Source organism: Dipteris shenzhenensis, chromosome 29, assembly GCF_047967505.1.
Source record: "Dipteris shenzhenensis isolate YYH24624 ecotype China chromosome 29, Dip_SZ_1.0, whole genome shotgun sequence".
NCBI lineage: Eukaryota > Viridiplantae > Streptophyta > Polypodiopsida > Gleicheniales > Dipteridaceae > Dipteris > Dipteris shenzhenensis.
Genome location: NC_141624.1, coordinates 49,760,622 through 49,784,487, shown reverse-complemented (window position 1 = coordinate 49,784,487; position 23,866 = coordinate 49,760,622). Strand labels below are relative to the sequence as shown.

The window sequence follows — 23,866 nt, the reverse complement described above, 5'->3', positions numbered from 1 at the left end:
TTGGATAATTTTTTGTTTGATTTATTATCTTGCTCACTTTTATTCGCTCATCTTACCAACTACTTTGGTATGTTGTAACCTTAGTGCAATTTATGTCAAGTAGACGTTAGACTATGTATTATGTTTTGGGTCATAACTTGGGTAGATAATACCAAGGTTAATTGACATGGGGTGTATAATTTTATACCCTAATGCAAAGAATGAAAAAGATTGCATGTCCCATCCATCATGCATCCCACACCTGTAATTTTCCACCACTTGAGAATTTGACATCGTATTCAAAAAGACTTAATGGATAAATATCAAAGTATGGGCAAAAGAACAAAGTGCATGTGATGTAATAAGTTTAGATAGATGGCTATGGAGGACACATAAATGGGAATGGACTTAAAGCAAGTGGAGCAGTGGGGTAGTGGATGCGAGGAGTTAGAGGTTGATATGGTCTTGGGACTTAGAGGTGCTTCTTGAAACATGCATTGGATGGTGGTAAAAGGACATGACCCTTAGTGTTGTGGAGGGGATAAAAGGACATGACCCTTAACATTGTATTGGAGGGTGAGAAAAGGGCATGGCCCCTAATGTTGTGGAGCACATTCTTGGATGGAAAGAGATATTTGTGTTCTTGCTTATGGCATGGGACTTCTTTCTTCCACTCTCCTTTTCTCTAATTCTCCTTGAACCTTAGCTCTTTATCTCTTATTTAGGAACCTAGAGCACTTTAGGATTCTATCTTTTAGCACTCTTGTCAAACCAAGAGTCCACTCCTTGATGGGAGAGTCACATTTGATAAGGAGAGCTCTAGCCTAATGATAATAAACTTAATGATCATCATCTACCCACAGGACCCTACCTACTACTGTCTCCTCTCAATAGGACCCTAGCTTTTAATGTCTTCTCTCAACAACACAATAATAGGCGATTGCAATCCACCACCATTTCTTGATATAGAGAAGTCCTAGTCTCTTTGTCTCTATCTGCATGCCCTAGTCTCTAATGAGAGTAGTCTGCTCCTTGTCATTTTATACAAATTACAACCCATGAATCAAAGTTCCCCACCAATTCTTGTTAGAGGCATGTTAGTATATTTTTGGTAAAGAAAATCCTTGTTTGCAAGAAGTAAGGACGATGGTATAATCAAATATCAAGGAGCAGCAAACATGCTAAGACTTCTCTATGAGAGATCTCTACAATTATCTCCTCAATCTATCTTAGGCAATGGCACACTTACCACATGGAAACTCTCTGCAAATCTTCTTAGCTTGATTAATGTTCTAGAAGAAGCTTGCCACCAATCATTTACGCAGCAACACTTCATGAGCTTCTTGCTTCCTCAAGTGAGCTCCTTTATGCCTCACCATGGAAACTCATCTCCCTTTGTATTTCACTCTAAGACCTTCCTACACTCTAATTTCTCTCTCTCTATATATATATTTGTGGTGTTGATGCTTCCCAAAGTGATCACAAACTTGATGCCTATCCAAAACTAATGGCTTTCTGCACCATTTTTTTACTCAATCAAGGCATGATCTTCAAAGTCAATCTTTATTCTGCAAGAGCACGAGTTGTTAACTTGGCCAATTCCCTTGCCGTTGTAGATGAAATCATGTTTAGAATGGATGGCCTTTGGCAACTGTGTTGATATGCATAGTTGGGCTTCTCAAAAGCAAAAAATATTGGCTTTCAGCATCGATTCATATAAATGACAAGAAAAAGTGCAACAGGAAGGTGGGGAATGCAATAATGAAGAGCAAAGTAGGACGAATGAAGAAAGCAAGCATGTGAGCTAGAAATCAAGGGTAGAGTGGATGGTTTTTTAAATCATCTATTCACCATTAGATCTAAAAGAGTCTAAACCTTTTTGTGTGAACCTCAAATCCTATGTTCCTATAGAATTTGAGTGTAGGAGAATTTGTTTCCATCCCGCCTCATTTTTCCATCCCTCTTTGGCCTTCCTCCCCTTCACTATGGATGGAGGAGTGACCCTTTCAGAGCCTATAGATTTCCTTGATAGAAAGCTATCCTCTAATCATGATAGGGATCTTAACATCCCATACCTCCTCCATGTTGTTGAAGACCTAGAGTCCATATTGGCATAGTTGTGTAGTTTTGGGTAGCACAACCAACGTAGAGGATTGGTTAGTTACTACTAAGCACCACACTCCTATATCCTAGAACCATTAATACGAGGATGTGAGGAATTTATTTGGGATTAGGGATGCTATCTTAAACCTATTCTTGGACAAGAATTGCAATAGGACATGTGACATACCCTAATCTCATTTGAATTTTATGATTACATAAGTTTTGACTCTTTCATAGCTATTGAAATGTGAAAGGTATGTCCCATTGTTATGATGTTTGAATTTGAAATGGAACTTATGATGTGCCACACAACTCTTTTCTTTTATTATTTTCTCCTCTAAAAATGAGGCATAAATTGATATAAGAGCAAGGGGCAGTCTTCATTCCCTTTAATATTTAACTTAGAGTGTCCTTAACCCCATGATTCTATTGAGAGAGTTTTGGATATAATTTCTCCTAGTAACAAAAAGCGTCTTCCTTTTCTCATTATAAAAATTAGCATAAAGAACTCGGAAGGGATGACAATAGAAACCACCTTACTATCATCCTGCTTTAATCAACAAGATCACAAAACCTTTTACATTATCACCCAAAAAACTCTCATCTCTTCATTATCCCCTTATGGTTAGAAGGAATTATTACAACGTAATAAAGACACATCCTAACATCATATTAATAATTTTCTCATGGCATTCATTCCATTCTCTAGAGATCCTTACAAAAAAATAGGGTACACGAAAATATAATACTCCTTACAAAGGACTTGTGTACCTTTACATCCCAAATTCACTGGGCTAACCATACCTTTCCTTTAGGACCATCGTACATTAATTTGACATCAATTTCCACAAAACAAGAGATTTTTCCAAGGGTACAATTTTGACTATGAGATCTTAGTGTTAGCCATGTCATTCATCACGTTAGTATGTATACTAATATAAAGACTTGATGATGGGTTGTTTTACTACTACAAACTATCTATAGGAGTAAAACTCTTGCAAAAACTAAGATTCAAGCTACTGGTGGAGAAAGCTCCAAAAGAAAAGAAGAAGAAAAAATATTATCTAGAAACTCATTTTGATCTTTGTTGTATTTACCAGCTTCTCACTTGAGAAAAATGTAACAAATGACTTCTATGTATTTTGCCATGTGTCAAATACAAAAAACATGTCCGAAGCCATTATGCAAAAAAAGAGTAGAAATTTCTTGCCTTAAGACAATACCTATAAGCATGCAAACCATCATGTCCACACTTAATGCCAAGTGTGTATTGTGACATCCCTATCAATATCACCAATGAGCAAGATGAATGCAAATAAATGCATAAAAGTCTTACTCACTTGCACTCGCTTACACACACAATCATGTATTCACAAATAAATCTTTGTGCCTAGTTCTGAAAGCTCCAAAGAGGATGATTGAGGCTAACACCCAGGGAGAAACATTACACAAACATTCGTTCACTCTCCTTAAGTTAATTTCCTCATGCAAGCAAAGAGAAATATATAGAAATAATCAGGCTCGCACTTTCCTTAACCAATGCTTCCAAATTTTACACAAAATCCCATGCATTTTCTTCATATAAAAAATTCAAGGAAATGTATATGGATAACTGTAGTCTATATTAACAGAATATTGTAACCATTTCTAATCTAGATGAAAATTCTCATATCACCAAGGATTGATATCTGAAAGAAATGCCACATAGGTAATAACATCGGCCTCACAAAAGAAAATTGTAATGATTTCTAAGACCAAAAAGTTTGTATTACCAAGGATTGATGTCTACTAAAAAAAAAATCACACAAGTAATAATAGCAAATTATAATGATTTCTAATCTAGAACAAAATGGCCATATTGCCAAGGAATGATGTTTGCAAGGAATGCCACATAGGTGATAAAAATGGCCTCGTGAGCATAGATTACTCAAAAGCACAAAACATCAGTTACTCGAAGTCTGAATCTCTTGTTTATTGCAAAGTGCTCTAGAGTTTCCACTTCAAAGAAGCACTTTAGTGTTAAGAGGGTTGATATTTTGGGATGTTTTGAAAGCCCCCAATTGACTCCTTTGCCTTTGCCTAGCCCATAACGGACAAGCAAGATCCTTTTGGACTTAAGGAGGCACCTTTGAACCAATATACATTATCTACGTCGTAAAGGAAGTCCAACTCACTGATGCATTGATCTACCACTACAATTGTTGTTTCCTTGGGAAGCTTAGTGTCTAAAGAGAGTTGAGGGGCCTTGCACTTCACAAATCATTATCCATGAGTGGATAATGGTCCACTTGGTGGGAATCATTTAAATTTCAAATTTGGATAAGATCACTTGACAACTCTACACATCGGATTTCCAAAATAGCCTACATCCTTGACAATTCCATACATAAATTTGTTAGTTGCACACACTCACAATCACTCCACACAAAATTCTTTGTATGAGTTTGCACCGCCAATTAGTCATATGGAAATTCTATGCATAAAATTTGGATACCCACACCAATAGACCCCTCAATTTACCATATCCCATGAGTTGACTTGTACAATCCAATCAAATTAAACCTTAATTCTACACATGAAATTGCACTACAAGTAATATCTATCAGCCAAACATTAATAATATTATATCATTATGTCACATCAGTTAGTGTCTAATTTTGTGTGGAATTGTACCATTGTGCACGTAGAACTATCATAAGCAACTAGATTAGACACAACTAAATTCACATGAAGAGTGAGAAATTCCAAGGTATATACAATTTTGACAGATACATTTCTTGTGCTACAGTACAATATCATATACATGCAATTGCATTTTGGAAAACTGGGAGGAAGAAACTTGGATGATGGTGCATCAAACAATAACCTCACAACATATAAGTTGAGTCTAAGGTCTTGCTCATCTATCAAATCACTTTACAACCCATAGACAAGACTCTAGTAAGGATAACCTAAGCATCCATCGAATCACTCTACAAACCATACACATTGAGAAGACATGACTCTTGTACCACACCTACTTGTACGGATAACCTAAGCATAGAACAAGACTAGACCTTCAACAAGGGAAAAAAGATAACCCAACAACCAACACTAGCTTAGTTGTGCCGCTATTCCCAATTCTATCAACTATTATATCAAGGACAATGGTGTACATTGCATTGATTCATTCATGAAGTATTTGTTCCTAAGAAACAAACAAGACATGAACTTTAGCCAATACCTTTGTTTACCTATTCCATGGCTAACACCTTTTGAAGTATTCACATGCTAATGAAACAAAATTACAACATTTACAACTCACTCAATAAAAAGTATTCACATGAATCAATTAGAAAACAATACTATGAAGTTCAACATAAACTTCCATCAAATTATGAAATTTTAAAATTACCTATGCTGATTTAGTTTACACATAACAAAAAAAGGATTCACATGTTCAATAAAGTACGTACAAAATTTGCAATTTACCTAAGTATGACACATAATTTTCCATCAAAATATGACATTTCTTTTGTTCTAGATATCTTGCACTAAAGTTTTATAGTTCTTCCTTGTCCAATAACTTTGTAGGTGCTAGGAAAATTAGGTCTTGGAAGTTAAATTTGAGGCTTTGTTGGTGGAGAGTTAGGGTTAGACCTTCCTTCAAAGTATCATGTATGATAGCTAGCTTTTAGAGCTTTTTCTTACTATGGACTTTCGATTGAATAGAAGGTCTTTTGTGAACCACATTGTGAGGAGCTCTTAGTCTCTTAGCCCTCTACTCTCCCTTGTACTTGCATTATTATAACTATGCATTCTATTCCCCTTTACAATGCTTGTAGAAATCTCTCCTTTTTTTCTCATTCCCCACTATTCTTTCCTCAATTCGTTACTTTCTTGTGGCATGTGGTATAAGAGTGCATCTAGGATTCTTGAGGGTGGTTGTAGTCCACTTTGTTGGTCTCTTTGGAGAGTATGAGAGATAAAGAGACACAAAGAAGAGAGAGAAGGTTCTCTCAGTTATAGTATATCGAGTGAACAGTTGTTCTCAAAAATTCACAAATCACAATATGTGTGACCACCTTAGATGATTTTATGATTACACACTAGCATGCAACCAATGGCACACCTTTTACTCTATGCAAGGAGTTCCCTATCATATGAATCGAGATAAGTGGACTCTTTGTACACTCTTTCCTTTTCATGCCTCCAATTTTATGCTCTCTCTTAAGCATTTCACTCACCCAAAGGCAGGCGTAATGAATGATAGATATATATCATTCACCTTGTTGACAATTTGGAACACTTTGAAATTGTGGAGCTCATCTTTGACACGTCTTATCTTTATGGGCAAAGTCAAGAGCCACAATTTCCTTCCGCGCAGAGGAGGACTTGGACACTGTAAAAGAGGATGATTGGATGGCGTGACACGTTGTTTATTGAAACAAAAATGCTTAAATTTGTAAATAACAAGTTAATAACGACACCAGCAGCAAGTTGCAACAGCAACAGCAGCTCCAGCCCCAGGACGATGCTGTCGTGTGTGAACCCAGGCAGATGCCTCAGCCTGCCTTTTCGAGCCCTCGCGGGTTTCGTGGATCAAGAGTACGCCTCTGCGCATATGCTCTCTCTGATCCTCCTCCAATTCTCTTCCCGCACTCTTAAATCCTGCCGCCCGTTCGCCTTCTCCTTGTGGCGATATCGACGAGTCTATGCCTGCGCTTTGTCCTTTCTTCTGACTCGAGGTACTCTGATGCTATCCCCTCTTGCTTCACCAATGATTGTCTCATGCAGATGGAATGTAGTAAACTTTTACGTAAACTTAGATTGTCATTTTCCGATTCAAGCGCATTGTTGTTTCGCTTTCGTCCGGAAGTTTATATTTGCATTGGAATAGGAAAAGTGGGGATAGGGAACTACTCGGGAACGCTTGCCAGGCGAAATTCAAATGGCCTACCAGCTGAGCTAACCTTGCGTGGGCCTTACGTGTGCTTCTTGCGAGAAGGTGCTGTCAGTGTCAATATATTAGACCCGTGTGCAGTTACGAATCCCCGTCCCCTAATTGCATTCTAAGGAATCACTTTAAGTTGCCTATGCTATTTATTGATAGAGCTGTAAAGTCTCCCGTGCTTGTTTCTAGGACTCAGCCAATATCCGATGTTGTAGGGGGTGAGTTCAATAGCAAGAATTCAAGTATTCACCCCATTATGCCTTGGCGCTCCCGGTAACTTGCTGCACTCCGAGAGGCTCTTCGCTAAATTTTGAACATCGGGCGTGACGTTGGGAGATCAAACTTCACATATCAGCTTTGTGCAATTCACTGAATTCAGAGTTCACGTGGCTTTAAAAAAATTGTCATTGGAAATTCCAATAAACTTTTGACTTTCATTTCTTTTAAAAATCAGGTCAAATTATATCCAGGTCTCTTCTTCAAATCTAGGTTACACCAACATTCAAGGCACTCTTTAAGAGCGGGCTTTGGTGTGCACTATGCGTTTGAGATGTTTTGGTCAGTAGAAAATCCTTCACCGATTGCCATTCAGCGTTGATGAGAATGTGGCTGCACAACAGAAGATCGTAAACATTATGCTTACAAATGCAATCACACCTAATCAAGGCAGTACTTAATTGTGTGCAAAGGGTGCATAACAACGAAGTCTGTGATTGGCGAGGAGCAAGGGTAACTAATGTGAACACAGAGTGCCTTCAACAAGGAGGCCATCATAAATGGTTGCAATGGTCTAGGCCTTAGTTCATCTTTAGGGTTCTTTCAGGCTATTTCCACATGAGAATTGACCTTTACCGTTCAAACCCTCTGCCACGTATCAGCTGTGATTTGTTCTTTTGGTAAATTTTCTCCCTTCAAACGCACGTAATTAACGTCCTCCTATGCTGCTCTTCCTTCATCTTTGCTGCCTATTGTTCATAAGTTGTCCAGCTATAGAGAGCCATCTAAATTATGATATCCCCTTTCGTTTGGCACTGTCGGTTGTCCCAAATGAACCCTTCACACGGGTAGTGTTGTGAACCAGCACTAGCCGAAGGAATTCCTGCAGTTTGAGGCCTAGACTTTATAAGCAGATGGAGTCTCTGACAATATCTATAGGCATCCTTGGCAAGAAAAATAGTCAATTGTGAGTATGCCATATGCCAGGATCTGAAACAATAATATAGAAGAAAACTCTACTGCATCTGGATGATATGATATGATGACAAGCTTTATATGATATGATCCGTGGATGATGCATCTCTTACAAAGGACCCCACATGCTAGTTTAAATCTACGCAAAGCCAATTGGGTTTGAAGAAACGAGTGGCAGGATGTGGTTATCTTCTGCAATCAGAGAAAAGAAGTGCTTGTTTTCCTAACACACTGCTTCATCTTCTGACACATGGCAGGAAACCAGGCCTTTGCATAGAACTCAACCTAGATAAATTGTGCTATTGTTGGATTCTTCAAATCACTGTGGCCCATGTGGCTAATTACAAGTTGGTATTTATATATCCCTTGAAGTTCTCAACTTTGAGCTGATATTTCAGGAGGTTTTTGAGTCATGGATCTGCGACCTGGAACTTTTATTTTGACGGTAATACTTTCAAATATAGTACTCTCACATGGGGGAGTGACAAGCTCCTATAGGCGCAAGCTGGAGGCAACAGTGGACATGCCCTTGGACAGTGACGTTTTCAAGGTTCCTGTTGGCTACAATGCTCCTCAACAGGCAAGAACTTTACCATCTTTCTTCTATTTGGTCCCCCTTTGAATCTTCCTTCTGTAATTTCAAATTCAGTCCAAGATTATGGTGGTCAGGGAATCTTCTGGCCCACACATGACTGAAAGGATGTTTTGAAAAACATTTCATGTCTAAATGCAGGTCATGAGTAGTCACACTAATATGTCCGCGGGTGTATATAAGATAGGTGTATGCAAAGTGCAATGATTTTCACACGTCTTGTATGCCTGCGTCTTTGCCAAGGAAGAGTAGACTCAAGTGTCCCCAGAGCGGTCACTTTGTAAAAGAACATGTAACATGTGTGAGCAAGCACATATTTAAAATACCCCTACATTTGAGATTGTACCTTTTAAAAAAATATATACATAGTAATTTCGAATTTACGAGTCCCCTCCATACGTGTATAACTATATTCTTTAGTCTAAGTATATCCTTAGTGCATCTCAATGCATGGCTATAGGTTATTGACGGTATGCATGCTCAAGAAAAGCTCACTCACTGGTATGTATGCTCAAGACAACCTCACTCTAAAAGAAGATAGTAAAACTACTCAAAATCTTGACAACTAAATTCTTTGTTGGCGAATTTTAATTTTTTCATGATGCTTCAAATTTAAATTTTCATATCCTGCTAAAGCTTTATCAGGAGCCGATAAACCCTTTATTAGACTCCTATCACTTTCCTTCAATCAAAACCGAAGGTTTATTATTGTACATATATGAGCAGTTCTCCCTGTGGATCTGTTCCTCAAACTTATTCATGGATGTGTCATGCATTGAGATGACTGCATTTGAAAGTGTGTTGCAGGTTCACATAACACAGGGAGACTACGAAGGCAGGGCAGTAATTATCACCTGGATCACACCTTCAGAAGTTGGATCAAAGACTGTACATTATGGTTTGGAAAAGGGAGACTACATTTACAGTGCTAAAGGGAAAGTCACAAAGTATACATTCTACAACTACACTTCGGGATTCATTCACCATTGCAAAATTGATAACCTCGAGGTAATCTACCGTCATCTCACATTTCATAACAGACTTGTGAGGCAGTGTCAGTTTATTGATTTTTATTGGATTTCTATCACACACAAAAGGGACCCAATCACCATTTAAAAAATGAAACCTCAAGTTCTTTTGCCATCTGGCATCATCTCATATGAGGCTTGGTTGATTCTATCGAATTTCGTATTTATTGGCCAACAATCAAGGTAAGATTGCAGAGGATAGTATTTGTACCACCTTGATAACTGTTACATTGATTTTTTTTGTCAGAGATGGGAGGCATCCCTTCCTTGAGGAATATCCCTGAACGAGAATCCCCATATCAACAAACTTAGCATGTCATCTCACCCAGTTGTTGAGAAGAGTGTATTTAATCCCACCAAACCTTGGGTATCACAAGTGTTATTCCCACCTATAATGTGCAATGTACAAGCTTGATCCTTTAAAGGGTGATATTGGACCTTTTGTTATATATCTTCATGGAAGAAATAATGGTGCTCTCAATGGGCTTGAGGTGTGGACAATCTAAGTTGCATGAAACATTTCTAACTTGGAAACATCCAGCACTTGAAACGCTTCAGAAACTGCATTGAAAAAACCAGGAAACCATAAGGGTAGGCTAATTAGATCCAATTTTAAAGACATTAGCAACTCAAGGACTGATATAAATTTGGCATTCAGCATGTATCTTACATTTTCTCATTTTAGCCTTTACACAGTCTGTACAACAGTTTGTCCAATAGAGGTTGGGATACATTTTCATTAACAGTTGATCTTTAGCACCGGTGAATGATTGGTTTCAATATAAATGATGCTTCCACTCATCAATAGATGGATGTCGATTGCCAGATTTACAAATGGCCATTCCAATGGTGATAATCGAATGAATGGCCTGTGTATGCACAGAAGGGAGTTTTCTAGATTTTCTGAGTTTCTGAAATCCCATTACATTGGAAACTCATGGAAATGGAGTTTCTAGACTCTTCTCTTTAAAAAAAAAAAACTAAATTTAACTTAAATTTTTTAGACTTGGGGAGGATTTTCCTGATGATGCTGAAGGCCTCAACTTCAATGCCACTTGAGAAACTTAAAGCTCCTGGTTTTATCTTGATGTGACATTGCACATTCTCATAGATCCTAGCCATGACAGCCATACAATTTTGGGGTTCAGGGGAATTAGGGGTGCCTAGTGCACTTCCAAAAGGTCCAACTACTATAGAGTGACCCCAATGTGTGAAGTGCATATTTGCTTGCAATATGTAGGATCGTTAGCTAGTCATGTGTGACCATTTGCTAGGATACCATTAATTGTCTTGAAAACATGTCGGTGCGTCTGTAATCTACTCGCCTCATTGCAGGTTGGGGTCCACATCTAGGGGGAAAATCAAATTTCCCATGCCTTAGCATGTACTGGCAAACTAGGCCTCTTGATCTTTGTGGTGTCCTGTTTTCGCACGCTCTCTTTGGAAGGAATTTGTGATCCTTTGTTGACAAGATAATTGTCTTGTTGCTTGGTTTGTATTTGGTTCACCTCATGGACAAAGAGGTTGCAAGGCCTCATTGCAAACCCGGCTTAGTACATTGAGGCAAGCAAGCACCACTCCATGCCTCCAATCAATCTACTACCCAAAACATGCCCATGTACAATGCGGTAGGATCGAGGCTATAAGGCTAGATATTGTGGAGAAGTTGGATATCAAACTCAACCAAGTTCATCCGAACATCCAGAGTCGTCAGATGGACTGATAGAAGGGAGCTAATCAGATACTAGAGGATATGCTTCGCATTTATGTCTCTCAGAGGCAATCTGATTGGTAAGGGTACCTTTTCATGGTTGAAAACAGATAGCCACTAAGCTCAGTCCATTTGTCTTGATGTATGGGTCCAGCTTAAGGCTTTGTGGATCGATGCTCTATAAAACATAAAGGTTCAAGCGGCTGCTGATTTTTTGGCACTTTGTACAAGGTTTGTTGCAATTATGAAGGAAAACCTTTCACAGTCCAGGATAGATCTCAATTGTACACAAAATAGAAGCACTCAGCTCTTGTATTTGCAGAGAGCCAGTTTGTCTATCTGAGAATCCCACAAGATTCTGGAGCATTACGAACTAAAGTCCATAAGCTATTAGCTCGTTATTAAAGCTATTTGCAGGTTATGAGTTGGAATTACCTCCAGATGTGAAGATACATCTGGTATTTCATGTAAATTGTTGGCTGTACATCTCAATGTTGTCTTTCCTAGTTATGAAGTGCTTCTATCTACTTGTGTGAACATACTGAAAGTGAGATAAGTGGCTGTAGTGTCCTGGCATGTCTTCTGCATTAGGATGACTTGTATTCATAGTTGGTGATTGCAAGGTCGTTCAAAAGTAGGTGTTTTCCATCATTTCACATCACTCTTCTCAAGAAAAAGTTCATAAATAATGAATTCATTCTTATCTTGTCAAAATTGAATGACTTTATTATTGGACTACCACAATTAGCTGGGGATTTATCCTAAGACTTTGGATCTTTCCTAACTTCTCTTTACACTGCATGTGTCATAATTTTCTAAAACAACTCCTTGATTTATGTCCCATCCTTATTCCACAACTCACGGTGTGTGTGTGTGTAGATGAAATTAATTCCATTTAAGTTTCTGAAAGTAGCTTCTCATGTTTGATTTTCTCTAAGGGAACTCCACCTTATGCAGCATGATACACGATATTATTACAAACTGGGAGTAGGAAATTCAGCACGAGAATTTTCGTTTGTAATGCCGCCAGAAGTTGGTCCAGATGCTTCTTACACTTTTGGCATCATTGGTACGTACTTCAATATTTCATTTATATAAAAGACTCCAGCTTTCACCACCTCTCTCTCTCTCTCCCCCCCAACCCCCTTTTAAGAGAAGAAACCTATACAAAAGAAAGATAGTTGGAAGATAACATTTCCCTGTGCAAAAGGAAGCTTCTCTAAGGCAAGAAAAAGTTGTATCACAGAATTTAACATAGAGGAAAACACATGAAGGGAAAACTAAGCACCAAGCAGAATTTCCAAGGTATGCAGTATTAGGGAGGTGAAGGAAGAGGCACACATGTATTAATGGTGCGAGGAATATGAACATCTGAAGGCAGATCGCAGGATGATTTGTGACTCTAGACAGCGAGCCACACATGAGTCCCTAGGGCCTTACATCAAGGAATTTTTTATGCATAGAAATAAACTTCTTGAAATTTAGAGCAGAACTAATAAATAACTTGTTTTGGCAATGAAGGAAAGGTGAGAGACGTTCTGCAGGTGAGAGATTTGAAAGTTGCTTCTAATTTCGTTAGACTTACTGCAAACTCCTCACAACAAGCCTATATATTGTGAAGAGGTAAGAGGTAAGAGCATAGTGCAACTATGATGTTTGAGAAGAGTTTGAGAATGGTCGTGATGTAACTGCTCTAAAAGCATATCCCCCCACTTCTAGACCTTTCCTCTCTTCCATTGAGATGACCTTTCCTTCCCTTTTTTCTATCCTTGCTCCCCAAATGTAGACTCCTCCCAGCCACTGATAAGAAAACTCCTCACGAAATCAGATTCCTTTGTGTAATCTCACATCGCAGCTCCCCCTCCTCTTTATTGATCTTATCCTATATTGGAGATTTATGCAGCTTCCTGCGAATGACTTCAAACATATGTGCTAGTAACTCACACTTGATGCTAGCCATCATGGCTACTATTAAAGGTGTGTTTCCTTCGTCTCCATGTGCTTCATAGGCCAAAAGGTTCTTGATTTGGCCATTAAGGATATTTCCCCCTCGGTGTTACAAATTAGGATCATGGTTTCAAGGACCAAGAAATTGAACTTATTGTAGGTTGGTCTTGTTGTAGCTTGATTATTCATTAAGCAAAGAAGTGCGAGTCCTAGCATGCTAACCTGCGAAAATTGTGTAACTGACACTTAGGAGCTAAGTATTTCTGTAGAGGCGACTCTCCTGACATTAGGTAGCCACAGTTGAGGGGAGTAAAGCTCCTTGTCTTGGGCATACATCCTATCGAGGAAATGCATGATGGTAAGCTACTTACTATAGTGGAGACGATACATCTTAACAACGGACCGCCATATTTGCCTTGTCGTGCATCCTCGTGGAATCAAATACTCCATATTCCTTCTTATGAATGGCCAGCTCATCTCAGGGTTCAAAACATCAGCCACTGCATGCAAGGGGGATGTTCCACCGCTTTACTCCCAAGTCCACCGATTCCTGCTTATTAGCAGGGTCAATCACCAACTCCTTCACTGTTTCAATCATTTTGTCCATCCCCTCATAAACCTTGCCATTGCAAGGCTCCTCACTATCCATAAGCCTCATCAATACAATGATAAACTTCACTTTTTCAAGCACACCACTGACATGCTCCCAAAAAACATCATGGAGGTCTGCCCATAGCACCATGGTTAGCAGCTGAGGGTAGACGGGCACTTATCACTGATGCGACAATGGGGACCTTGAGACCTTAGCTCATTGCTCGTGGAGCTGTCCAGCGGCTTAGAGGATCTGGCAATGCTGTCTGAGGATTGTGGCTAGGACACAATGTACCCGTCCGGACCAATGGCAGTCTGGTTGCCAGAGCGACGATGGTCGTTCTAGCCTACAGGATAGATGGTATATATACAGGATAGATGGTCTGAGTGTCACTTGAATGAACATTCAGGACTCAGATCCTTCCTCTTGGGGAGTCTCGGCAGAGACAGATTCCAATGAAGGGTCTTTCATCCATAGTTCCCCCCAAGCATTAAAATTCCTCCTGTTTGACCTATAACATATTGCTATGTTAATTTCTTGTGGATCCATAACTAAACTGTTTGACCTATGACATATTGCTATGTTAATTTCTTGTGGATCCATAACTAAAAAACTGTTGCGAAATCTTAAAACTATGATTTTCTCTGCATGTGAACATTTGGAAAAGTTGAACTGCATTTATGAACACAACTTTCTGAATCAGAAAAATATAGTGATATATCTCATCAGTTTTTTATGCCTGGTGTAGGGGATTTGGGTCAGACATATGATTCCAACAAAACTTTTCAACATTATGTGCAAGGAAATGGTCAATCACTTCTGTATGTAGGTGATCTGTCCTATGCTGATGATTATCCAGACCATAATAATATACGTTGGGACACTTGGGGCCGATTTGTAGAACCCAGCACTGCTTATCAACCTTGGATTTGGACAGCAGGAAATCATGAACTTGATTTTGCCCCCGACTTGGTGAGACATCTTTTTAATAACAACCAAAAAGCAGTACATAAATGTGGAACTCGTATACAGGTCTATTGATGTCAAGGGGAAATATGACACTGTAAAAATTCAAGGCTTTTTATGTTCTCTATGAGTTATCCATTTAGATTCCGGAGAGCAGTACTCTCTTAAGCTCGAATCGGCAATATTGTCAAAGTTTTCCAAGTTCACCATTCATTACGTTACTCTTTTGGGGATTATATCTATGCAGATTTGCTGCTTGTATTCAAAATCTTGATTGAAATAAGCTGTGACACAGGAGTCACTAATAAATGCTTGAAATTTGTGCAGGGTGAAACAAAACCATTCAAACCATTCATGCATCGTTACCATGTTCCATATCGCTCCTCTAACAGTACATCACCCCTTTGGTATTCCTTGAAGAGAGCGTCAGCCCATATTATTGTTCTGTCTTCCTACTCAGCATATGGTATAATCCGGTTCCCTTTTTAATATGTTGTTTGCCGGGGAAAAAAACAAAGTTGTTTGCCAATTAAGTATGCAATACGAAAAGCAAAACTACTATGTAAACTGAAGTCTCTTTCTGTGCATTTGACATTTTATGACGCCCTGCAGGAAAGTATACTCCACAATATGTATGGCTACAGCAAGAACTAGCTGCTGTAGACCGGAAAAAAACTCCTTGGCTGATAGTCTTGATGCACTCACCATGGTATAACAGCAATGGTTATCATTACATGGAAGGGGAGACAATGCGTGTACAGTTTGAAGGATGGTTTGTAAACTCTAAGGTTGACATTGTCTTTGCTGGCCATGTACATGCGTATGAGAGGACGGTAATCCACTATTCTGCTGTTTTTGTCTGTCCACAATTAAATATACTCTCAAGATTTGACCTAATACAGTGATACGTGAGTTCTTACTTCCAAACTCCTTCCTTTCGAACGAGGTGCCATTTTGCTGCAACAGAACTATTATTTTCTTTTGTCAGTGTTAGATCCTGCGCATGATTCCTACCAATAATTTGAATCGCCATCCATCTCGTTGTGGCATACTCTAAGAAATCGCATCCTTGTTTTGATCTACGTGCTGTGTTTGTGTCACAAGCGCTGCCGTGTTGAATTGATGAATTTCATTTTGCCTTTGACGTCGGTGCTGCTTTGTCTGCAGTACCGTATTTCCAATGTGGCGTACAACATTGTGAATGGGAAATGCACACCAGTCCACAACGAGTCTGCACCCGTTTATATAACTATCGGCGACGGTGGGAACATTGAAGGCCTTGCTGCAGAGTAAGAATTGTTAGTCTCATTTCTACTTAACAAAAATAATGTAAATGCGTCTGTTTAACACTATAAAGGAATCCTGGTATCTGGGACGCAAGCCTGAAGACGTGCGTGTCGCAGGTTTACAGAGCCGCAACCGGCATACTCTGCATTCAGGGAAGCTAGCTTTGGGCATGCCATGCTTGAAATCAAAAACCGAACACATGCGTACTACTATTGGCACCGCAACGCCGACGGAAAGGCTGTGGTTGGAGATTCTTACTGGCTTTACAATCGATACTGGAATGCTTGAATCCACGGGCCAGTCTGGCATTGCTATGAATAAGTCAGTTGTCGTTTAAGGATGTTCTGTTAATAAAGAAGTTTACTTCACCCACGTGCTCCTTAATCTAGCCTCTCTCTCTCACACCTGCATGCACGCAGCACGCTTATATGTATGTGCATCGTGCACACTTGTACGGGGTGTGATTTTTTGGTGAGCTTTTTCTCATGAGCTTTTTTTCAATTTTCATGAATATTGCGAGCTTTTCATTCACCTAAGAGAGAGAGGGGGGGGGGGAGTTCATGGAGTCGGGTGGGTTGAAAGTTTGGGTTGTGGTTGCAGTTAAGAGGAGCGAGGGGAGGGAGGGGAGATAAAGGAAAGGGGGAGGGACGGGCACATGGGTAAGGTGGCATGGAGAAGGGAGGGGAGGGGAGTTGGAACATATATTCGTTATCATAGTGGAGAACGTAGAGGGGGAACTTATAAGGTATGCAAAGAGGAGTGCAAGGAGGAGAGAGAGGATGAGGAATGTGAAAGTTATGTTCATCTACTAAATGTAAAGGGGAAGGGAGAGCATGTGGGAAATTTGTTTATTTTCAAAGTGTATAATTTGACAGATTTAACCTCATATTTGGATTCCTCGTCGAATTTCGGTCATTTCGAGTACCAACATGACCATATTCCGATAAAAATTGAAAAAATTGTGTTTTTGTCATGAATTCATTTTGACCTGTTTTGGGTGTATTTTGAGTCTGCGGACTCAAAATAGGCCCAAAACAGGCCAAAATGACAAAAATATCATTTTTTCAATTTTTATCGGAATATGGTCATGTTGGTACTCAAAATTACCGGAATTCGACGAGGAATCCAAATATGAGGTCAAAAGTTTCAAATTATACACTTAAAATGTACATATCTCCCATAGTTCCTCCCTTCTACTTTGAATATGGACATATCTTCCATAATTTTTTGCCTCCTACTTCCACTCATATCCGTCCCCCCCTTGTGCATAGTATACACTCTTCCACCCCTCCCACATGCTATGAAAATGAACATATCCTATATTCTCTCCCCCTCTTTCTAACCTCCCCATCTTTCTTATAACAAAAACATGTATGCATTTCTAAAAAAAGCTCGCAAAAACAAAGAAAATGGTAAAAAAGCTCACATTAAAAAGCTCGCCAAAAGATTTCCCCCACTTGTACGTGGTTGATATAAAACAAGGTATTAGCAATTAGTAGCGAGGAGATGGAAAGAATTAAGCTAAGCTAAGGTAGAAAACTTATGTGACGTTCGATTAACTTAAAGCATACGAGTTCCAAAACCTTCGTTATGGATTTTTTGTTCAAGAGCAATTATATAGAGGAGGGGAGTGATATGTCTCAGCAATTGAGAGGGTGAAAGAGTGGTAGAGAGACGAAGAGGGGAAGAGTGGTGGAGAGGAGAGTGGAGCGGAAGAGTGGGAGAGAGAGGAAGAGCAATGGAGAGGCAAGAAGATGCAAAGTGAGAGAGAGGGGAGGGAGGGAGAGAAGGGGAAGCGAGGTTGAAGGAAAGCGAGAGAGGGAGAGGCAGCGACAAAGGGGGAAGTAAGAGGGAGAGGCGGTGGCAGAGTGTAGATGCACTAGATAGGCTAATTGATTCATTCACACAATTAATCGATTCATTAAGCTTATGTTACTGCGGGCAGAAGAATTCAAATGACAAATTAATTAATTGAAAAGATGCGAGGAGTGGGTAGGATGCAACAAGATTCCTACGAGTAGCATGACTCGTCTCTGAAGGGCCAAGAGCTCCTATCATGCACTTCTTGCCACATCCATTGGAGCAAGTTCTCCAAGCCTCTCTCAATTCACTTAGGAGTGATTTCACTATTCAAATCTACCTATGTAAATAGATTTATACTGTATCCGTGTAACGTCGACTGACTCACTAATCTTACAAACTGATGCCCAACTAAACACTTGTTTGATGATTGAGAGAGAGAGAGAGAGAGAGAGAGAGAGGTGGTACAAAACTCTTATTTACGTTTTTTGTTACATCTATGTCAATTTATGTATAGATAACTCAATCAATTTTTTTATTTATCTTTTCTAGTACACACTCATATAACAAAAACAAAATTGATGTGTGTATTTGTGTGCGCATTTTGTGTGTTTTTATTTATGTATAGACATGTTGTTTCCTTCCGCGTATGTGTGGGTATGTGCGTATGTACATCTGTGAGTGTGTGCTTGCATTTTAATGTTTGTGTGTGTGCATGCCCTCCTTCCGTAATTCTCAAGTTTTCCCCCTCTCCACTTTCGACTCCTGCGTATCTCCAATATTTTGATAGCCATACTCCTGAATGTCTTGCCAACTTGGCAGCACGGGCCAAGCTAAGGGGGGAGCCTAGAGAGGAGTGGAGGGGGATGGAGAGATGAGAGGAAGAGGAGGGGAGCAAGAAAGAGGATGCCACAGAGGTTGATGCAAAGCATAGTGGATGCCCCAAATTCAAACGAGCTCAGTACAAATCAGATTTTGCATCATACCATCGGCCTTCCAGATTTCAGTCAAGAACTTTGATGCTTCTAGCGAGTCACTTGAGCTCCCTAAATTGCAAATGCAGACATGACAACAATGTCTACATGGCACGAAATCATCAAAGGTTGTCTTGCCAATCAAAAAAGAAATTGAAAACCAAACTGATTATCGAATACCATTTAGCTTCATGGTCGACTTGCTCAAACATGATACCTTTGGTTTGGATTTGATATCGTCACAGAATGTAAGGTAGGCAAGATGCGGTGCACCATAGCTGAAACATAACATACCAAAGCGAACTGCTACTACTGCTGGTGTGAGAAAGAAAATTTGTTTGTAAACCTGATAGTAGAAAGAGGGATATGATATATCCGAGGTAGTGCAAAGTTTTACCGGGGAAACCTACAATAGCAATAGCGCTACTTTCAATTGATTTGTCTTCCCAATGGGCCTATCCATGAAAAACATTGTTGGCATCCTTGTTTTGAATGTTGCGGAGAAACTCCAAGCCACATTGCACTTGGAGTCTAGTGGCAAGTTTGTCAAGGTTTGGTGGCTAAAGTTTTGTTGTACATGGTCCCAACAATAGTAGATGTTTAGGAGAATGCAAGAAATGCATACGTACAGAACATGCTATCAACTTCATCCCTTCTAACAAAGTCTGCAATAGCATAGGAAAATGGATGGTGTTATCTAGTCCAAGAGCAAGTGCAAAGTGAGAAGCATCGGTCGTGCTACAACTCCACGCAAGAGAGCCCAAGACACATACCGACAATGTAGTGGATGATGCAAGAGCTTCTCTCTTCATCTTGCACTTCAACTCCACTTGTTATTGAGCGATTGCTATTACTCTTCATTCATAATAGGGTCTTAGCATCAAAACGTCTTGGAGTAGGTTCCTTGGCCATGGCATTCAATATTGTGGTTGAGTGCCTATCAAATGGTAGCTTATTAAGGTTGTGTGGTGAGTCAAAACTCGACATTGAAAGAAACACTTGGTATATGGATAAGACATTCTATGCATGACTTCATGCACCTATAATTGCGACCCCTTGAAAGAAAGTTGTATTTGCTACATGTTTTATGCTTTAGATTAAGCATAGCCCCAACATGCTTTTCATGGTTTTATAACTTATAGCAACATTCTTCGTTCCTCTCATCATGGAACGTTAAGGGATGTCGACCAAAATGACAACTTGTTCCCTTTCAATAAGAGGGGGTGTGTGAATGTGAGAGCCATAGTTAGTTAGTTAGCACACACTGTTTGCATGAAGAAAAACATTGTTGACTGAATAGACTATCAATGAGCTGATTACATCTTTATAGAAGAATGGTAGAGAGAGGTATTCTTATTTGCACTACAAACGATCACATAACATCGAAGGCTTGCCTTGAACTATATCTCAAGATCTACATGCAGTAGATCTTGTGGCACCGTAGCTTGCCTCCCTCCCCTCGACCCTCCCAATTTCGTCCCCACTTAGCACTACCTCCATTCCATTAGCTCCAAAAATCCGCTCGCTCATAGATAGCTCAATCATATAGGCTATGTAGTAGCACATCCCTGATTGAAAGATAAAATGTTTTCTTTGTTCCCCAAAAGGTGCGATCTTCCTGGATACGGTGGCTTATCATAGGCGGAGCAGGGTCTCACCATGTCACCCTATCCTCTAGGTCCAGGTCCAATTTGATGTTTTCTTCACTCAATAGTGATGGATTATGACACTAAGAAGTTATCTGTTTCAACCGAAGCAGAGGTGTACAATTTAACAAAGCTAGGGAGGGTAGCAAAGTAGTGGCAAGACATTAAGGAACCTTATTCGTGGCAACTGTGGAAGATGATGTACTAAACAAACGATGGTCACAATGTATTAAACTTGAAGGTGCAACAACAAAGGGTGGATTCTGTTTACCTTGCAGTAGGGGTGATTTCCCCCTCCTCTTCCTCTCCCACCCCCCTTTAGCTTCTTAGGTACAACGATAAACCAAACGGCCCCATTTTGTGGATTTTGAACTTGCATCCACGACCTCAAATGACTCTTTTCAACACTCAAAGGGTGGTCAAGATGTCAAATCTTTCACATATTCTATCACAAATTTTGTTGCAAAACACCTTTGGGCTTACATTCATAGAGCACATACTTCCCAAGCTTGATGGATCCACTAATCTAGAGCCTATGAAGGAAGTTTCGCCGAGAAAATCCATCAGGATTTTGTTCTCGTTTTTGTCCAAGATGCTACACTTCATATAATCTTTACTTGCCTCGTCCACACAGACACCTTGCTACCATTAACCAACCAAGTTTCGGTGTTGCTCCATATGCAAGCTTTGAACTTTTTCCTTGAGGCCAAGTTGATCATTTCCTGCACCAAATTGGACTATGAATAGTTGGGCTTTGCAGTATAGGAGAGGTTAAGCCGAACATACAAAGGGGAGAAGGAAGAAGGCGGTTATTGTGGAAGAGGAGCCCCCTGACGTGGCATAGCCCAAGAGAATCCCCTTGACCAACATGTGGCATAACCTTTGATCACCATGTCAAACTCAAAAATAAGTAATATAAGAAGATACATCTATCTCAAATTGGTTTCTATTCTTACTTCCTCGTTTTCGAACCCAAAGGGTCTTCTTTTGTGACTAGAGCCTTTGGTTTTCCCCTTCCACCCTTTCTTAAATAGTTCTCTTTTATCATGAAACTTTGGAGGACTTGTTTCTAAGGCTTATGGGACTTCTTCAAATCCCAACCTCCTAGCATACGAGGTGCATAAAAAATGGACCTCATACGAGGTGCTCTCATGTACGGACCTTCTTGTCAATTCTCCTTGCATGCCTATTAGGGCCTTTACTACCAAACCCATAACATAGGTAGGTGAAATTTATGTGCATGTGCAAGTACATTTGCAAATTGGTGATAAGTATGGTTATGCAAAGCTATGGCATGCATGCATTACTTCAAGATGTCTATCGCCTTCATCATGTAGCTGTACATAACTAACAATCTAATAATTTCTTTTCATTTTCAGAAAATACATTATTATAGCCAAAGTCCTATACCACCAAGTATTGCTCATCCAGACTTACCGACTCGTCTGAGCTGGATGGTTCACTCTGTCTAGGCCTAATCACAGAATAGGAACTAGGGATGAGATTCCCTTTTCTTGTTGATTTTCAAAGTTGGACTATAGGGTGGACTGAGTGTTTAGAAGCATATCCTCACATCCCTGTTCTTGCTGATTCAAAGCTTGGATTGTAGGATGGACAGAGTGTGATTAGTTGCACTATCCTCAGGCTTGGACTCTCCAGGTAGAATCCTTATGGACCTCAAGTGCATGTACCTAGTTCTTGCTGATAGCACACCTGCTTGTTTTATGGAACTATAATTTCCTTTTTGAAATTTGTGTTCCCAAAGGTATCCCTCCAGTTAGAGGGTAGGGTAGTTATGTGCTTAGTTGGCAGGATAGCTTGGTATCCCTCCAGATCGGCGGGTTGGGAAATTTTACTGACATGTGGTCGGCGGGATAACTGAGTATCCCTCCCGGTCCCAATCGGCAAGGTAGGTGTCTTGGTGGAATAGCAGCTTCTGGAGAAGGTCAACGGGATAGAGGACTACACCGTCGGGTTGACGGTATACATCCTTAAGCTATCGGGGTGGTCGGATAGAAGTCGGGGGAATAGCTGTCTAACCCATGGGGTAAATGTTTTGACAAGTCATTAATTAGTTAGGTGGATTAGGTGTGACACGTGTTAGTCGAGGGGATATGGGCCTATCCCTTTGGGTTGGCTGGATAATGGGCTATTCCTTCGGGTCGGTGGGATAACAATTTGTCTCTGTTTACGTGAGTTTGTTGACATTTGGATGATGATTTCTCATGATTTTTTAGTTTCCATTGGCAACTTTGAGTGTTGTGGGGTGCTCTACACTCCTAAGATACCTCTACAAAGCCAAAAACAAGACAAAACAACTTCTTTTGGAATGCAAATGAGAGATTTCTTGAAGAGGGGATTGCCAATACTCAAAACCATTTTTAATTTAGATTGAATCTTCATTCTTTGTTGTTTTTCATGAGATTTGACAATGCACACACCTTAGCAATCACTCAAACTAGTTTCTCCTATGATCTAAGAACAAAAAACAACCCAAAACAAGCTTTAATGCATAAAAAAGACTCCATGGACGAAAAATAGTTCTTTATTTTCTACTGAAAACACACTGCTTTTCTACTCCACCCACTCCTAATCTCCACTAACAACACCTCTTATTATGGTAGAAAGCATTGTGCAATGGGTAGTTTACAAAAGGGGGAAAATGCTATGCAAAAGCACACCTTACCTCCCCAGCAAAGGCGCCAAAGATGTGCAATCTGGCGGTGACTTCACATGTCACGGGGATCTTGAAGGGGTGCCGACAGAGACTTCTCTCCCGAACAACTCCTTGTGAGATCATTGCAAAGCAAGAAGCTATCACTTGTGTCATGCAAGTGCCTCTCTGATTGTGACAATATGATTCCAAAAGAGAGGAAGGAGGGAGGGAGGAAGGGAAGAGAAGGGAGGGGAGGGAGTATAGAAGAGAGGGGGAGAATGAAAGGGGGTGAGTGGCAATCACAAGGCAACACATAATGGAAAAACAATAAGTCTCAACTCAACAAGAAAAAGGAGAGAATGAGAGAGCTTGTATTCCCAAAAGTTTGCAATACACAATGAAGAGCGAAGTCAACAATTTGGTCTTATATATAGTCCAGTTTCTCAAGGGAGGGCTAACCC

At 39.9% G+C, this 23,866-nt stretch overlaps 1 protein-coding gene across 2 annotated transcripts; it reads left to right on the top strand.

Moving 5' to 3' along the window:
- Positions 1 to 6,558: 6,558 nt before the first annotated feature.
- On the top strand, positions 6,559 to 16,739 carry LOC147882976 (purple acid phosphatase 2-like). 2 transcript variants are annotated; one of them, XM_087401149.1, is made up of 10 exons: positions 6,559 to 6,809; positions 7,205 to 7,288; positions 8,605 to 8,786; positions 9,606 to 9,806; positions 12,495 to 12,606; positions 14,825 to 15,048; positions 15,370 to 15,508; positions 15,655 to 15,875; positions 16,210 to 16,331; positions 16,446 to 16,739. In XM_087401149.1, exons 3-10 carry the CDS (start codon positions 8,619 to 8,621, stop codon positions 16,615 to 16,617), a joined length of 1,359 nt encoding a protein of 452 aa, XP_087257275.1. In that variant the 5' UTR covers positions 6,559 to 6,809; positions 7,205 to 7,288; positions 8,605 to 8,618; the 3' UTR covers positions 16,618 to 16,739. The 2 variants fall into 2 exon arrangements, with proteins under 2 accessions (XP_087257275.1, XP_087257274.1); XM_087401148.1 differs by lacking the exon at positions 7,205 to 7,288.
- The last annotated feature ends 7,127 nt before the right edge of the window (positions 16,740 to 23,866 follow it).

Coding starts and splice junctions, on each gene's coding strand:
- LOC147882976 (XM_087401148.1), top strand. CDS start 8,619: ATGGATCTGCGACCTGGAACTTTTATTTTGACGGTAATACTTTCAAAT. Junction 9,807..12,494: donor GCAAAATTGATAACCTCGAG/GTAATCTACCGT, acceptor CACCTTATGCAG/CATGATACACGATATTATTA. Junction 12,607..14,824: donor TTACACTTTTGGCATCATTG/GTACGTACTTCA, acceptor TGCCTGGTGTAG/GGGATTTGGGTCAGACATAT.